Below are 19003 nucleotides of genomic sequence, written 5' to 3'. Positions count from 1 at the left end.
TCCTTCCATAAAAGATTATAGTGTAATAAAACTGCATTAAGATCTTAGATGAAAAAAAAACAGTGATTATGTGCAAGAATGAAATGTGGCGAATTTTACTGCAGTTTAATAAGTATGCATCCATTCTCATCTCTCCCACATTAGCCTTCTGTGGAACTGCTGTAACTAAGTGGAAACAGCAAATAATCTTGAGAAAGAAAAACTGAGCAGCAATGGGACTTTCTACTTTTTTAAAAATACTGGGTACTGCTGTTTACAATAAGTATGTGGTTATACAAGCAGGCATATAAACACCCGTATTTCACAAGTCATTGCATAGTGGCAGCCATAATCATCACTTTCATATCTTCTTTGCTTTTACGTCATCAGCTCATCTGTAGTCTCCCCTGTTCTTTGTGAATTAATTCGACAACACAGGACTCCATCCTTACTCTCCAACTCCCAGGCAAAGCTTCATGCCCCCTCAGTTTAGCAGCACCACTAGTATCTCTTCTGAGGGGACTGCAAGGAGAGCTCTTACCCCATCTTCTCCCTCATAACCACCCCAGGGGATTGTACAGTCCCCAGAGGGAAGCCACTGGGATTATAGTACCAACATCTACCCAAAAACACCCATAAAACAAACACTACTCTTCCTCCCAGATACGTCCCAGTTCTGTGCTATAAGCAAGATGTATATGACAGATGCGATAAAGTTTACATTGACTTTGAGAAGCTTTGCATAATTCATCCCCAACTAGCGCTGTGAGCAACGCAGCTATCCCACATGCAGCTATAAACCTTGAATAGACTTTTCCATGTAGTCACGCGTTTACTTTGGGTCAGATCCTGTGGTCTTCCGTTTGCTCAAAAATCCCATTGAAGCCAATGCTGGCGGGTCAGCTTGTGAATGCCACCCTCTCTCTACGTGGTGAATAGCTCCCATTGAACCCAGTGGGATTACTCATGTGTGTGAGTAACTACTAATGAGAGCAAAAGGAGCAAAATCCGGTCCTCATTAGGGATGGCTAATCCGAAAAAAACCCTCCCTCAGTCAGTAGTACCACTCAGGCAGAGCAATTCTGCCGGCAAGGTGCTACCTAGGAAAGGCAATGTGGTGCAGTTTGGCACCGTTTTTTTAGCATGTAATTCTTTAAAGCTTCGGCTAATTATCCAGGCATGACTGCATGGAGGAGCTCTCTCCCATCACAGTACATGAGCAAAGATAATCTTATACCGTGAAACACAATTAGCCAGATGGTTATTTGGAGGTTTTTGGAATAGAAGCAATTTCTCTGATCTGGGAGATAAAAAAAATCAAAGCTGAATTAAAAAAAATCATACCACACTCAATTCCCAAGTATTTAATTACATATTATCATGTGTAACTACTAATGGGCTCCAATTATGCAATCTTATTTTATTGCTGTTGGAAACACATTTATAGCCACTATATAATGTGTATTTTTAAGTCAATATCTGAATAAACAGTCTGGAAAACACATCATTTGTACCCAGATTTGGTTACTAGCATGATTATCATCTGCCACCTGCTGGAAATAGCTGTGATATCTCAACTAAGTTCCACAGCTGGAAGGTCTGGTCACTCATCAAACAAGCACAAATGTCAAACAGCAAAATATGCCTCTTGTACCAAGGAGCTTATTCCTCTTGCACTCAGTGGGAAAGTTTAATTTGCACAAGGGGGTATTTACATGCATTCACAAAGACTCCATAACATGACATTGTTTAAACAAACAGGAATTTAATTTGCTATCGAGAATAATGTTATCTGCCTGTGTCTGACCAGAAGGCAAGATATATAATCTGAAACTAATGCACCCAGCTAATGCCATCCCAAACTGGCATAGCGCTCTTGCCACTCTGCTGGAAATTGCACAATTGCAGGTCCCCCTGCGCCTTCCTCGCAAAGGATTTCTTTCTCTACCCAACATAGTCTAGCATTGTCTTTGAGCCTCATTTGAGGAGATATTGACCATTCTGGCTTTATGGTGGCCCATAAAACCCTTAAGGAGAACAAAACCTGCCTGTCCCAGACATCTGCTGTCGCTCAAAAAAAAAAAAAAAAGCAGTGAGAGGGTTTGGATAAGGTATTCCTCAGAGCGCCAGAACCTTGTAACTTGCTGCCTCTGTGCCAGCAAACCAGAATAAGTAATGCAAGTAAGCCAGAGGGTAAATCCAAGGGCAGCACTGCAACTCGCTTTCCTCTCTCACTTGTGTGGAACAGGCTGAATAGTAGCAGGATGCACAGGTAAGACTAGCAGTTCTTGTCAGTGTGCTGGCTTATTGCATCTGACTGGCCGATGACGGGAATAATTGTATTAGTGTAACCTTGTGGTTGGCAGGTCTCCCCAGGCCAGTGAGGACAGCAAGACAAGTACAACTAGATTAGAGTATCAGAACATTTTTTTTCCCCAAAAAATTATACCCAGGCCCTTAAGCAGCTGACTTCTGTGTGCCCAACAGGTTAGAAGAAGAGCCCAGAGTTCACATTTAGGTAGTGCTTGCATTCAGGGAAACAGTGCCTTTCTCTGAGTATTTTTCAATTATTTCTGAGGTCAAAGAAGGAGAATCAAGAATGAAGATTGGGATACAAATGATTTTTGAAGGTTTTCCAGATCTGTGGGATGGAGTGGAGAAAGAAAGAGAAGACACATCCAAGGACCTAATAAATTTATAGTTAATTCCTAATTTTCTCCGCTAACTTTTTTTAACCTTTATAAAGCAATCAATCAGGTGTTTATAGCAGGAAGAAGTAGTACAAGCCCTGAAAGCAATACAGCAAATCTAAACCAGGGAGCAACACATTAGCAAGAATTAACATTGGCATCTGCTTCACATGCCTCCGTGGGGAGCAGAAGGGCTGAGCCTGCCCGAGGTGTGCACAGCTGGGCAGAGGCGCCTACGTCCTACCGCAGCGTACAGCGTTCACCCAGGGAACACTAACCACAGCCCTTTCCCGTAACACGTGTGCACCACCACGCACCCACCTACAAATGCACAGAACAATGTTTCTGTTGGCATTTGCTCTTAGCTGAAAGCCTTTGCCGCTTCACAGTGCTTTGTCTGTCCTTAGGGGGTCAGAGCTAGCCATGTTTCAGACCCCTCCAAGTATTCTCCTCTGTGCTGCTCTTAGGAGGCCACCACTGCTCTTCCAGCAACGTGGGCCTTGCCTGCGCTGGCACATTGCCCTCATTCCAGCTGCAAATTTAGCTCTGCCTCGTGCTGACAAGTAGGCTGAAGTTTGCTCTTGTAAAGCCTGACAAGCGTTAGATGCAAAGAAAAGACCCAGGCTGCCAGACAAGGAATCATCAATACCCCCAGCCTGCCCACAGCAGAAATCTTCTCGTCTTTGCTGCAGCCATTGCTGCAGTGATGTTTGTGTCCAAGGGGGCACATGGCTGAATGCAGATGCTCACCTTGGAGCGGATGGGCCTGCCAGGCCTATTCACCCAGTCCTTCATCGCAGGACATGCTGGCCTTCAGCTACGGACCAGCTTTTCAGCAGCAACAGCCTGCTCCCAGTTACCTTCTGCAGGGCCTTGTGGGGTTACCCAGACAGCACTCCCCTCCTCAGGCAGGGAAGGGGGACAGGGCCCTGGCCTCATATCTGCATGCGTACTCTGTAGCACCCATGCCATAAGACCAGCCTTCCTCAGAAAGCTAAGGTCTACTGCACAAGCAAACTGACCTCGATGTAGAAGATCAGTCAATCAGCCGACAGCCCTCTTCTCTCCCTCTGTGCCCTCTTCCCATGTTAAAACCACTGAGGAAAACCAGTTATCAGCACTAGTCTACTTGGCATTTTTGCTGTAGATCAAGGAAATCCCGGATCTTACCAAACATTGTCCACAAGATTTAAAATTGTGCATGTAGAGATAAACATACGTATAGATAAATAAAACTGTATAATTATGGCAATGTTCCTTCCTCTTCCTCTCTTCCCACCCCCTTTCCCTTCTCTCAATTTCTCGGACAATAAGTGGGAAACAACCTTTTTTTTTTCCCAGCCAAAAATTAATTCCTGCTCAAAGCTTCCAGAAAGGGTCAAGTCTAAAGGAAGCATCTGGTAAATCTGCTTTTGTGTTGCAGCGGGAGCCATAGCCCTCACGTCCCCCTCCCTTTGTACCACTCGCGCAGCAAGTGCTCGTGCCACACTGGGAAGGGTTTGCTCTGCTGCACACGTCTGCACGAAGACACATGCTGCGTGACCGCAGGCAGCCCTTAGATGGAAGTGGCTAGGTATGCTGCATGCAAAGGCAGAGCGGGTCCCACTCACCCCAGCAGGTTTTCCAGTTGCTTTTTTTATCCTCCTGACTACAAATGGACTCTTCAGCTACTCAGTCGGGTGGTTCGCTTGTGAGTTATATGATAAGGGCGTGTGCTTGCAGGGTCAAAGTCACAGCATTGGATCCTATCATATAACATACTGAACTGGCAAAAAAAAAAATTGGCTTCTCTCAACATCTCCAAATGCCCATCCAGGGAAGGGCAATGAATGGAAGGAGACTGATCCTCAAGCACACCCATAAGTGACTCCAGTCCTGCAGTTTCAGTCTGTGCATGTGCTCAAAGTCAGTCGGAGTCAAACACTTGATAAAATAAAGTGAGGAACTGTCATGACTTTAAAATAACCAGCAAAGCTGTCAACAAAAAACCAGTATTTCTTTTCCTCTTCACACATACAGAAAACCTTTAAAGCTTTAAAAAATGTACACTCAGCCTCTTGCATTTTCTTACTATATACACAAAGTTCACAGCAAAAGCAAACCATGGAAAAGGCCCTTCTGGTCACAGTGAGCAACAGTACCTCCAAAAATATGATCTATATTAGGGGTGCAGCAGGAGAAGAAGCATCTACTTTAACTTACTCCGTAACTGGGCCATAAGCATAAGCAGCTGCTGTAGCTAGCAACTCCTGACCCAGCCCGAGCTCTTCTTCTGGCCAAGACAGTGGGAGAGGAAAGAGCAGCAACTCACTAACCTTGCAACATAGTTCAAGGGGGAAGTAACTCAAGATTCAAATTCCTAGCAGCAATACTGCCTGCAGAGCTTACAGTCCTATATATTATATGAACAGGTTTGCTCAAAAATGAGACCAAAATTAAAGAGATTAAAAAAACCCCCAGAAACCTATGAGAGCCATCAGGTGCTGAGATCTCAGAAAAGCAGCTCAACACACTCCAAGATTGCCACATTAAAAATGTAGACTGGTATTGACCACCTTGTTTTTATGCTGGAGAAAACACTCTTTGCTTTGTGTGAAAGCTGAATGTATATGTGTCTTGATATATACTAGAAAATGCATTTTTTGCAAAAATCTTATGTTCATTATCTACTTATTTCTCATCTGTTCTTCTTCAGCAAGTAGCTTTTGCTATCAAGAAATTATGTACAAGTCCTTCTGGACACAACATGGAAATTTCCATGGCTGTCACTTCATAAAATTGTATAACCTACAGAATAAATGTTTCATAAATATCTGATTTATCTTGTAGAGGTAGTAGGTCCAGTCGTCTGGTTTGTTAAGGATAATTCACGAGTCTGCTTGGACTAAGCATTGAAATACTAGTCTAAAGAATCCCCTGTTGTAGCTGTATGTTTAGACCTTGAAATGAGAAAAAAGGTAGGACCTGCTGTTCCTGTCTTCCATCACCATCTTCTGACAGAAAGGTCCTGCTGGACCTTAAGTAGTTTGACATTAAGACAGTCAATTTTGAAACTGTTGAGCTTTGCTGCTTACCTCAGAACAAAACGAAACCTACCACCACCAAAACCCCACCCAAAACCCAGTTTAGAATGAATGCATATATGATGCACAGGTTTTGGGGGTAGAGAAAGAATAGGCAACCACAGAGAAAGTTCAAAGCCACTTCCTTTCTATCACAAAATTTAATTCAGAAGCAGCTGGGAAATTATTCCAAATTGTTTCAATTTCTTGGTGGCCTATGGTTCCATCAATGGAAGAGGCTAAGTTTTCCTTATATTTTAAGGGCTTCATCAAAATCAATGAAAAGATTCCTTTGATACTAGTGCCCTTCAGATCTGTCTGTAACAGATCATACACATGTAGCATTTAAAAGACCGAGGCCAAGATCCTGCCAAGCAAATGACGGCCTAAGCATTTCTACTTGTTCAAGAGCAAAATATAATTGTATTGTGTGCACAGTTACATTTTATATGTATTTGAAGAAAGGCATTTCAACTCTGTACTCTTTTATTATTTTTACTGACATTCTCCACATCTTCCTGTTACATTAACAGGAAAATAATAAGAACCCAAGCAGCTGAAAAAAACCCCTACTCTTCAATTCCTTCCATCATTTGTCTGAAAATAAGAGTGTTTGCTTTACAGCTCAAAATTAGCATGTCTCAAGTTTTTAATTTTATGTCTGCTTCTGTTGTTTAAGCACCATTTCACACCAACTATAATAAAAATCAGAAACCCCTATATCCAACCTTATTTTGCTACTGAAATGCAAAAGTTAATCAAGACACAAATTCAAGAGAGCACTGGCCCTGATTCTGTGTTGGGTAGTTGTGTGATAGATGTGTTACTCTTCCCCTGCACCCACATGAGGTGATGTGTAAGAACAACCTGCACGAACGGCCTTGTGCTAAAATGGAATATCCCCTGGTTCATCCTTGTACAGCCCCATTCTGATTAGGGATTTTTGGTACTGTCAGCTATAGGTTCCCTCTTTACTTCCCAGTGCTTTTATATAATGTGCGTTAACCTACCTGTTGTAAAAGACCCACGAGAACTTCAAGTTGTAATTCAAGTCTTCTCCTTAGGAACTATGGGCCTCATCAAGAAAATGCATGAGCCAAAAGCAAAGTCCTTCGGCAGTCTGCTGGACCCAGGTTCAGGGTGCTCCACACCACGAGGACAAAAACATCAAATGAACTGTGTCGGCTGAAGCCCGTCTTTGGATGAGGCCAAGCTGAGCTTGCATGAGCAGAAGCACCTTTCCCGTTTTTGGGTGGACCTGAGAAAACATCTTTGCCCATTTGTCTCCCTGCCAAACACGGCCTATGAAGAACGAAAGCCAAGATGGCCCTGCGTGAGAACCAGTGGTCAACTTGGTAAATAACTGGCTTTTGCACATCTGCTTGAGCTTTCCGTAACTCATTAACAATGAGATGGCATGCAGATAAAGAAAGGTGAAAAGGCTATTTAAAACTAGAAATATTATTTCACTATTAACATATTTTTTGTGGCTTTGGAAAAGTGCATACTTATCAATGAATAAAAAAATGTTTTAAATAAGTTATTGCAGTGCAAAAGATGACACCTCCCACTGGATTTGCTCAGAGCATTACTGAGGCATGCTGTTCAATTCAAGGTTCCGCAAATATAGCCCATTATATTGTCCTTTGCATATTTATGGTAGTGTGCGAAGCATTATTAATAGCTTACACCACTGTCTTTCCTTCATCAGTGGGAGGTAGGTCTGGCTAGTGAAGTATAATTGGTAATCTATTTTATATATGAAGAAAATACTCTTTGGAATGCTTTGCTATAACATTCAGTTCTTGTTTGCTATTCGTTAAATGTATTGTTTGAAATGCTACCACTGGCTATTCATTCTTTTTCTGAGCAGCGATGCCATGACAACCCCCACGTGACCGGCTACGAACATACCACAAGTCTCCAGGGCTTTGCTTTAGGAAAGGCTCAGACTGATATTACTCATACTTTTTTTTTTAAAAAACAAGCCCAGATTCAGAGATGCTTTATTTCATGCAAGATGCATCGAGCCTACCAGCCAATTTTACCATGTGGCAACAAATATCTTCAGCTAAAATGGGCCAAAGCAATGTATGAAGAACACAAGAAAAGGGTAGATACAACTGTTTGATAAAGAGCAGAGGCCTTCATGAAAGAATAAGCTTACCCAAACAGGCTACAGCATCTTTCTGCTCACTCTTAATACTGTTGTGAAAGCTACTGATCAGCAATAAGGTACAAGAGACACATTTTAAGACTATCCAGCAAATATAGGTATAGCTTTTGTGTCCATTTAGAGTTATCATAATGATGTTCACCAAATTTAGAAGTGAAAAAGGTTCAGTCAGTCATCTGCTCCGAATCAGTAACAATGTAGGACCTCTTCTTGAAAATCCGTAAGTAGTGAAGACCATCATCGATGATTCAAGTGTATTGCTACCTTAGGAAGATTGTATCACAATATAATTAGCTTTAATATGAAGAAATAGTTCTTCATTATTTCCAGACTGGGTCTGTTTCATTAACTGTATAAAAATACCTTCCTTCCTTCCTTCCTTCCTTCTATTGTTCCCATAATTTGACTTGCAGGTGGAAAAAAGTTAAAGATGAGACAGAGAATTGAATTTGACATATTTTTCTAACCAAACTGCCAATATTGAAATAAATAAATAAATTTCCTTCTGTATGAATTAACCTCGAGAGGCTTACTATTGTGTATAAGCATGGCTATTTAAACAGTGGCTCTTTTAAAGCAGGGAACTGATATTGGTGTAGCTGAAATACTCCCAGCATCCCCTGTGCATACAGAACTCTTCTTTGTTCGGCGTACAGAGCGCTTCATACATGCACTAAGGCATTCGGGGGCCAAGAACAGAGGTTAGATATCATCATGATATATAGTGAAGAAATGTATTTATAGAGAACAAAACATTTCCCACAACTCAACTTCTCCTGGATTAAACATGAGTGTTAATGTCTGAGTGCAAGCAAAGAGAAAGAGTAACTATCATGTTGGGCAAAGGATGGCTTAGAAGGTACAGATTTTTGTTCCTTATTACAGGGTTCACACCCGGCTCAAGTAGCAACTCACAAGGTCTCCAATGGCCAAAGAGCGACCTTTTCAAGTGCCCCCGTGTTGTCATGCTGGCGCGCTCCTTATTTCCCACACTTATTTGCCCAGAAATTTCACTGTGCCTTCTGCTGGCATGAACTCAGGCTTGCTGCGGTGAACGTCAGCTACCAGAGCAGCGGTACCTGTGGGCAGGCAGGTTGTCCTGAATGACACAGCCCACACGCGGCACAGGCTTTTGCTCTACCAGGAGAGACAGGAATCCCTCTGAGAAAATGTAAGGGCCTCTGCTTGGTGATGTGCAGGTTCTGCATTGAAGGAGCTCACAAAAAAAAAAAAACAAACAAATCCACCAAAAAACAGAGCAAGAGAGAAAGGGGAAAACTAGGGAGCAAGGATGGAAAAAAGGTAACATACAAAAAAAACCAAAAAAAGGTACACTTATTGGAGAAGACCACTAAAAAAATGGCAATGGTTAGGGATAAGTTAAAATCTTCTCCGTGATGCAAAGGTACAAAAAAATGACAGCATGTTTTTATATATACGAGAGCAAATACTTCCAGTCTGAATAATTTTGTTATTTTCTTAATGGAAGAAAGGAACAGGGGGAAAAAAACAGTTACATCTCCTCTCTGCGACATTCTGCATAGAATTAAATATAAAACGGATCCAAAAACACCATGGCTCTGGAAAGTGCCACAACAGAGATGAGGATGGGCTTAAAAATACCAGGTTTTACGTTTTACAGTTGTGCATATAAGGACAGAAGAGAAATTAATCATAACACTTTCAAGAAAACAAATTCCGCAGAAGAAATGTTGTTTCTAAACCTACGTTTGTTGTTCAAGTTTGAAACAGTTTGCATATCTATACTTTAACATCAGAGTTTGCATAAATATCACATTTTATTCTTCATACCAGTGATTTCTACTGACTGATACAATAACAACCCTCTTTTACAAATTGCATATCTTCTTAAAGTTTTTTTTTTAAAAATAACTTAATAGCATGATAATTTAAAGCACCTGAAGAAGCAGAGGAGATAGCAGCAGCAGAAGCCAAAACCACCACAACTCTCAGAGATTTACTAAGTTTAGTTCTGCTGTCCAGTAAAAATCAGCTACTTAACATGATGGGATCTAGAAAGGGTTAAGATGAGTGCTCTCATCTGCCCCTGAAATCAACTGGAGTTGAGAGCAGTCAGCCCCTTCTGGGATCTCACCTCCTCAGGGATGACTGCCACAAAAAAGCAGCTGAATGTTTTCACAAGTAGTTCAAGTGAAGTTCAGACAAAGCTAGACACTGCTAAACTTTGTCCCAGTCAATGCTGTAAATTATACGCCCTGTTCTAAAAGCAAAGAACCTGTCCAGGTAGTATGTATGACAGGTCTGCCATCAGGGATTCAAGCCTGGTCCTCAGCTCATCACAAAGCTGCTACAGAAAGAGACGTGGAAAACAACTGCTGCACTCAGGCAGTGCTTTGGTCATGTCCTGCTGTGAGGGGTTTGCATTGGTGCTGTGCCTACTGCTCTTACTTGGCAGCCTCTTTTTATTTTAAATAGCAAGTATTTCTTACTTATTTCTATATCACTGAAAAATGGTTCCAAATAGCCTGAGTCTGCCTGAGATGGAACCATTCAAGAATGAAGTGTGACAGAGGGAGAATGGTTATCACAGGTATTTCATGACAAAAATCATGGTATCGTTGTTTTAACTGATCCAGTCTCACTCCCTGCAGGACACCAGTCTGAGAGAGAGTGGTCTCCCCTCTAAATCCTATCTCGTTCCACCCCCCGTTACCAGCTCTTCTTCCTTGGGGTTTATTCAGTCCAAGACAGCTCCCAGATTATTCTTCTTCCTCCTATATTGTATAGCTATTTAGGTCAGGATGGAGATAAATATTATTGTGCCACTGAACTACCAACTCCAATAGAATAATTAGATCCGCAATTTGCTTTTGATGATCATTCTAAAGTGCTAATAAGAAGAGGCCTGGGAATACTTTCAACACAAGAAGTCCTTTTCCAGTATTGCTTACCTCTTCCTGGCAGCATCCTAAATGTTCATCCCTTTGGAAGACCTGGCACATCTTAGGAGTACCTAGGGCTTTCTTACACTAGCCTTTTTATTTCTGCAGGATGTCTAATAAAAACTGCCTGCCTTCTCTTAGACAGTCTTTCCTGCATTATAACATCAACACCACTGTAACTGGACTGTATGTATTTTTACATTTCTCCAACATAAAGAGGGCTTTGCATCTCCAGCAGACTTTAGAACAACTGCCATTAATATTTTCATTTCTCACTACTCTTCTTATGGGCAAGTCTGGCTTTGCTGATATAATGAATCATACGTTTAATAGTGTTACTGCTGGCTAACAAAACAGAACATGAGAATTAAAAGATTTCCCGTAATGATATGCAAGGGTATTTACAACAAAAATGGGTGAACTTTTCAATTCTGTTGCAGATCCAGGCAGCAAAATTATTAGTGGACACAAGTGCCCCTGCAATATAGAGCCACCTTCATCTGAAGTTAGGGAAGCTGAAGGTATAGTATTGGCTATTTCAGTGAGCACTAGCATGCTTACCTTCACATCTCCTCTCAAAGAAAACAAAGAGACTACCAGATGGTCACAATTTCAGGGCCTTTTTTTTTTCCTTCGTGCGGTGATTGTTGTGATGGGACTATCAGGACCCATGAATAGCACACTCCCAGCAGCATTAAATAACTTATTTTATCTTTATGATTATTGATGAAATCAGAATGCTTCAGACTAACAAGTGCTAAAGTGTTCAAATAGCCTCCTAAAAGGTACTTCTGCATAATCATGAAAAAACCATCGCAAATAACAAGAATAGCGCAATCGTCAAGATACACACAGAGCAATGAACTGAATAATAGGATGTTAACATATTCAAAGCAGAAGAAATAACAATGGGTAGCCTTGACTGGCAGTTATCCTTCAAAATCTTACTGCTCCCAAGAGGCTAATTTTTATTAAAAGATGAGAGTGGAAAATAAATTGTTACCTAATTAACTCTGCTCACTAAAAGGAAACAACAACAATTTAAAAAACCCAAACATAAGCACAGTAGAAAATACGTGCAGCTAAACCCTGTCAAAGACCTGATTTCCAGTACAGTGCCCCTCAGACAATGGGAGCGTAGCCCATGTAAGGACTTCAGAATTAATTTCCTTAAAGTTGTTTATCATCTCACTGTGTGACATAATAATCCCCAGGCACCTTAAAATCATTTCTCTAGCAAAACAATTCATTTCTCCTCCATGCATAAAATCATATGCTATATTAGGATGTAGATTCAATTGCTGTTGTTAATTTTTTCCTATTACTGTGAAAATAACACTGATAAAGTTCCTTTGAAAATGAAACATTGCATAACCCCCTCACACACAGATTAACAAAAAACCACCAACAGCAACCCACTACTCTTAGGCATGTTCCTTTGAACTACAGGTCCTGATACCTGGAAGTGAGACTCTGGTCCTGGTCTCTTTCTCATCCTCCTCCTTTCCAAACTGCTACAGAAAGGAAGAGAAAAAAAACCTCTAATGTTGCAGTCTTCTATTAACCAGTTCTTCTTTACAATAATTCTCCTCAAGGTTATTCAGAGCCTGATGGGATTACTTAATGCACCAGTTTTAGGTACCTTTATACTACAGTGTGACCAGCATCTGACCTGCGTTGGTTATAAACCCCAGCAAACAAGGCAGATGCACTAGGTTCCCTACAGTAACCTGCTACTCTAACACTAGCTACTCAAAACTATCAGAGCAGGATAAGCAGGATTTCCTATTCATTTCATACAGGACTTGCAATATATTTGGAGTGCCTAGAATCACATATGGAAAAAAAAAGGAGGGAAAGGAGAAGACTATTTCTTCAGTGATTCTGTTCTGAGAGGCTTTTAAGAACAAGATGTTGAAGTCCCGCCATGAAAAAAGTGCTTTCTCTGCTTTCCTCCATTCAGCCTCTATCTGCTTCCCTCCAGCTCAGCCCGCTAGAGAAGGCATTCTTGGGACTCATATAACCTTGAGAATAAGTTTTTGTCTTCACCTCTCCCCCATTCCTTCCCAGTCCTCACAAACACACTTTTAGTGTGGATTGGTGTTCTTCAAAAAACAATATGGTAACATTTTTTACAAATTAGATAATACCCCAGGATATCTAAAGGGATTCTCCCTCCTCCACTGGACTCTTTCAATTTTCATCCCACTTTTGACACAGTTAACATCAGAGACTGACATTATTAATATCTTCCATTTTAAAATCAAATTTAGAGAGTCTTAAAATCATGCTAAGGATGAACAGAACTAGCTTATGCTGCCTCATACATCTCTCTCCATTTGTTCGTAACACCCAGTTGTTGCTTCTCTTCTTACACTAGCCTGCAACCCCTCCAGGACAAAAATGGCCTGCAACTGGACCTGATCCAAATCTCACTGAAGTCAATGGAAAAATTACCATTTGATCCAAGGCCCACCAAAGATAACGGAAAGACTCCCATTGACTTCAGAGGAGTCTGGATGAGTTTTGTCATGTGTTTGTACAGTGTCCATCACAACAATCCTAGATTTTGACGAGTCTGTGAAGGCTGCTAGAGACACAAATGATAATGATGACCCTGGAAAATACATTGACAAATATGTATAGAAATTCTGCTTCTAATGATGAAATGCATTTGCTAGTCATGCAGGCTGCTGCTGTGGTTGCAGGAAACTGTTTCAGGGACAAATTCTCAGCATTGCAAAGGGCTTTCTCTCATTGCATCACCATTAAAATAGTGAAACAAAGAGTTCTCTCAACACTAGCACAGAGCTTTACCTGATCAGTGTCTGTCACACTCTGTGTAGAGAAGGGGACAGCAATTTTGAACATCCTGTTAGGAATCCACAGTGCATCACTGCTGCTTGCTATGGCATAGTAAAAACAGAAGCATTTCGTTATCCCTTCTGTACACAAAGTAGGAGGAAGACCGACTTTCTGTAATTGAGAGAGACAACCATTTGCTGCTGGAGAAGATGTCCTGCATCATGAGAACAAAGGGACAAATCGACAACAAAAATGACTGTAAGGCCAAAAGATAATATCAGCAGCACCATTTCTATGTAGTCATCAAGTTACCTTCCCAGTGACAAACATAGCTAAGGATAAACTGCTCTGTGAGGACATGTATTTTAAAAGGCAGCCTAAGGTATAATCAACACTTCAGAAAGCCATTTGCTCACCCTGTCACATGAAATCCAATGCCAGGTCATTTTCCCCTTACCCTCTGTTGAAGAGAAGATGGCTATAAATTACTTTTTCAGTTTAATAACTGAGGGAATGAAAAATAAAGGGAGGAAAAAAAGAGGGAGAGAACATTGCCCTACTTTAAGGGAAATAAATGAAGCAAACCTATTATATCTCAGCAAAGCTGTTGTTCCTGCTAAGTGAGTCATTGCTGCTGACTTTGCCAGTTGTTCCCACAGACACCACCGGAAAGAGGGAGATCCAAAGCTTAGAGATGAAATAAAAACAGAGCAAAAAATAGAATTGAAACTAAAAAGAAAAGTGGAGCAGGAAGCAGGCAGAAATCAAAATATAATTTACTGCTGAAAGGAGACTAAGCAAAACATGCCTTGAGGATTTATCACTAGAGAGAACCACCTTACACGTTTTTGATTCAGGAGGAAATTCACACTCCGAGTAGGGCACAGAAAACTAGTCAACAGCAGGGATAGGCTTTTGAAGTGAAGAAAATGGTTTGTATAACTTAGGTGGCAGCTGTTACCTCCTGTGATTCATTTACAGACAGACTACATCATGACAGACTGACTGCTCATCAGGCCCTAAAGTGTCTCCAGACAGCAAAATGCAGCTCAGGTGCAAGTGACCTCGGTAGAACTCACCATCACAAATATCCTGACATTTGCACAGTTCCTCGGGAAGACAGAAATGATTTGAAAACAGAGTTGGTCATGTCCACATCATGCAAATCCCCATCATAGCACTTATGGCTTGTCACTAGTGAATAATACCCAGATCAGCGTAGGCGCTGACAAGCATCAGTTAACTCCACTGCTGAAGGTGTGATTCCACAAGATATGGAAGGAGAAGAGCATCCTCCACCTTTTCATTCCCTCTCTTCCTTCCTGATTCAAATGGCAAACTCCTGTTGTTTTCTTTGGATCGGCTCTGGTTTTCATCAGACCTCTCCATTAGGTAATTAAACTGGAGATAGCAGCAGAAAACCAACACAACAAAACTAAACAAACCTGGACAGTTTTTCTGACACTTTCTGCAAAGTGATGAATTCCAGGGCTGGTGCAGGGGGTGCAGAAGACCACACAGCTGGGAGCAGCGGGGAGATGAGCAGGGGAAGGAAAAGAGTAAGTCCTTCCCTTTTTTGGTGGGAGACTGCTACGAGATCAGCTCAGCTGCCTGGGAAATTACAGTCTAAGAAATAAAAGAAAGTTTCCAAGGCATTTGAGGCAGTACACTTATCTCCATTATCTTCACGCTGCCCAACTCGGTACATCAGGTTTGCACACAAAATAAGCGTATAAACCAAAGTAACTGCAATTGATTGTTAAGCATCTCAGACACCAGCCATGCCCTCACCTAGAGTACTTCACTACAGCAATTCCAAGACTGGAGGGCTGGCATTAATCCAAGATAAAACTAGCATTTTTCCTCTTGTAAAATGTACCAAACCTCCATATAGGCAGGGGTGATCTGGAAGATACTAAACAAAGACTATCCTCTTAAGAAGTACAAAAGGATTGTGTTGCAAGGGCCGGTTAATGCAGATCAAGGAGGAGCAAGTCCCTGTAGGAGAGGTATAAAACCTTAGGCAAATTTTCCCCTGACACAAGATTGACAAATATTTCACACTCTGGGTTCCCAGGCGTGAGAAAACGAACAAACGGGAAGAAGATTGATTCTGCTTATATGGTTTTCCTCTCTAGTTTAAATGGAGAAAAACGAAAGCAGGAGCTGCGGAGAGTGAAGCAGGAGAACCATGCCATTCTGGATAGAATTACAAAGTCCCAGCCTCAGTGTCAAGTTCAGCGATGGCATGAGGATTGGCAACGAGCTGAAAAATACATGGCCAACATTGTGAGATGTCCTCGTGGGCGGTGTAAATCACAGAGCTGAAAGGTAGCCCTGCGCTTCTGTTCTTTCCTTCCCGGTTATTTCTAGATCGGAACTGCCCGCGGAGTGCATTTCACTGCACTTTTGCACTGGGGATTAACTGCACGTGGCAGCCAGCCACACAATTAACAGCCTTTCATTTATGCAGCCACTCTTATCAAATGAATCCCAGAGTGCTCTTCAGACTTTATTAGGTGATTTGTTAAGTGCCGTAGTTTCTGCAATCAGACTGTCCACAACGGAGAGATGGCGCTCTCAGAAATAAATCTAAAAATAATTTTTAAAAAAAAGGGTGGCTTACCAGTTCCCAGAGAGAAACAGCCAAACACTGGAGCAACATTTAAGGTGACCAAATGAGCATATGCGTTGAGAGCTCCGAAACCTACACTGGCTATTCTGTGCAAAGTAACCAGCTTCTTATTTTCATTAGTAATAGAAGTAAAGAAAACAACAACAAAACGACTATATGAGGTATTAGCAAGCTTTCCCAGAGAAAGAAAATTGACTGTCTTTAACCTTTCCATGTCCAAACTCCCTGGCTTTAAGCCTGCTAACTCACAAACTCCCAACTTTCCTCCCAAACAAACCAGAGGGAAGCTGCAGCACTGCCCACCAGGCAGGAAGTTGGCATCAGCTCAGACTGCTGGGCCTCCATGGTCATGTGTCTTGATTTGGGAGGTATGTCCTCTGTCATGCAAGTCTGATTCAATACATATGGGTGTGGCTCATATTCACTATATATATATTCACGATATTCACTACTTTACCCACTACCTCTAGCCTGAGGCCACTGAAATAAGCCTTTTTGAAGCCTGTAGTTTCTGAACATATGTAAAAAGATTTTCAAAACTGTAACTCATCCAAATCTGTCTGAGTCTTTGGAGGACAGTAAGTGGTATTTCTTTTATCCCAGGACTATCCTTTTGCCAAATCTTTGGTCCCAGTTCTAATTCCAGAGGATTTGCTCAGGAAAGGCAAAGCACTCAAAAGAAAAAGCAATAAAAATTGTGGCACTGCAAACAAGAAACAACCTCTCCCCAACTTCTGTCTGGAGACAATTCTTGAATACAGCTATATAATTTTTATTAAAGCTTCCCAACTATTCAGTCTGAGGCAGAAAGCAAATATAGAAAGCTTCAACCCAAACAGTTAAGACTTCACAAATAAACATGAAACTAAAACAGAGGCTTCTACCATGGAAAATATTAAACAGCTTTAATTGCTGTGGAGGCATCATTACAAACCAAAGAATTATATTAAAAATAGTAAGGTTGTAAAGCCAGGTGCTTCATAGTCAGCAAGTACCAAAATTACAGCGAAGTAAACATATCCTGCAGCCTTCCCCACATCAACTGTGAAGTCTGTGCTCTGTAATTAATAGGTACTAGAACATCTGTAAGAACTAGTCACTAGAAAACACTTTTTTCCAGTCTCCTTTTCGGAAATGGTTGAGCCATTTCGAAGGATGTTTAAAAGACAAATAAGCAAACCTGATGTGGATATCTGCTGTGGACTTCTTCAGGTGAACAGAGGAAATCCCATAAAGTTACAGCTGAAAATAGGATCCGTGGAAGTCTTTGGCAAGATCTGCAATAACTTGGGCTACTGGGTGATCCCTCCGTGCTTTTACAGTTCACCTGACACCAGTCCATGGTCAATCTTTAATAAATGACAAGTCATGCTTCTTCTCATCAAGCATTCTTCTGCCCTCCCTCTGTTGCAATGTAAAGCTTTTTAGTGGTCACAGGTATGCTATAACAGCAGGAGAAGAAACAATTTATCTGAACCAGCCTACCCACTGACCTGACCAATAGAAATTGCTCTGACTCTGGTGGCTCAGGCAGTTCTAATGAAAGAAAGAAAGGAAGAATTCCCTTCCTTTGCTCTGGAAGGGGACAGCAGTAGTATCAACAGCAAGCACTTGTCACCTTTCTTTGCTAACTGTGCTTTGGTGCTAAGGGAATAATCCTGAAAATAAACCATGGAAGGTTAGCAAATCAAGGTGGTGACAGGTTCTTTATTTTACATATATTTATATTGATTTGTCTTTTCTGGCAGGAAGAAGAGTTTAAAAAAAACCATCTAAACAAGACAGAAAAAGAGAAAAACAACTGAAGCAAGAAGGTGTGGGAAGTAAAATGAAGGAAAAAGAAAAAGATCATGTCCATCATGGAAAGGGAAAGAACAACTAGAAAAAGACAGAGTTACAGAAATAGCATTATTCCAGTAGTCTCCCGTGAAAGCAATTTAGGAAGTAGCAAAGGGCTCTTACACCCTCTTGGATAACGACAGCATTTGGAAATTTTACTGTCCTCAGCCTTCTGCTTTGCCCTTATTCTGGTAGTCACTCCTTCCCTGGCATGGCGGACCAGCAGAACAGGGGGTTGCGAGCCCGTTTTGTGATTGTGACCCTGTGCGTCAGCATACTTTGATTTCTGTAGTTTAAGTTAAAATACCACTGTTCCTATGCAGTTGATAACTCCCAGCATCGGAAAAGACTGGACCTGTGAGGGTGTTAACCTTTTCAACTATGCAGCTAAACTCAGCAAAAATTGTAAGCAGAACTCCAGAATGAACTAGGGTGCCTGGGAGAATCAGGTGGAAGGACTCATATAGTTTAGGATACTAAGGGTTTAAGTATTCTGTAAGAGTGTAGATATTAAAGACACTGTGTCTTCAGTGAAGTGAAACAAAACATAAAGCAAAATGGCATAGAAGCCATTTCCCTTATAATTACCAACAAAACTTTTGAGTTTATAACAGCTAGCAAAGAAGGAGTCTAACTGGGAAAAGGACTGCAAGCGAGCATAAGCATTAAGATTTGGGCTTTTTTTCCCACGTGACAATTTTCATCTCAGTATCAACGTCTCCCCAGTGAGGACCCAGTTGGCTGACAGTAAATACTTCAGAGTAAGGGTTTTGAAAAGTCTTCAGAGGCTCTCTGAAGCCTCTGAGCCATTGGCTACAAATGAGGGAGAGTGCTTGGTGGACCAACACCCTCTCACCACAGTGACTCTTCCTTCTTTACTCATGATTTTATGC

The 19003-nt window shown here is 41.4% G+C and overlaps 1 protein-coding gene across 1 annotated transcript; it reads left to right on the top strand.

Annotated features, from left to right (window-relative positions):
* The first annotated feature begins 7751 nt into the window (after window positions 1-7751).
* On the top strand, window positions 7752-15964 carry CFAP97D2 (CFAP97 domain containing 2). The gene is given in 5 exon segments (XM_068395299.1): window positions 7752-7844; window positions 11272-11352; window positions 13789-13894; window positions 15183-15195; window positions 15775-15964. Coding segments are annotated over 5 exon segments (483 nt in total).
* The last annotated feature ends 3039 nt before the right edge of the window (window positions 15965-19003 follow it).

This window comes from Nyctibius grandis, chromosome 2 (genome assembly GCF_013368605.1).
Source record: "Nyctibius grandis isolate bNycGra1 chromosome 2, bNycGra1.pri, whole genome shotgun sequence".
NCBI lineage: Eukaryota > Metazoa > Chordata > Aves > Nyctibiiformes > Nyctibiidae > Nyctibius > Nyctibius grandis.
This window is presented reverse-complemented; position numbering and strand designations above follow the sequence as displayed.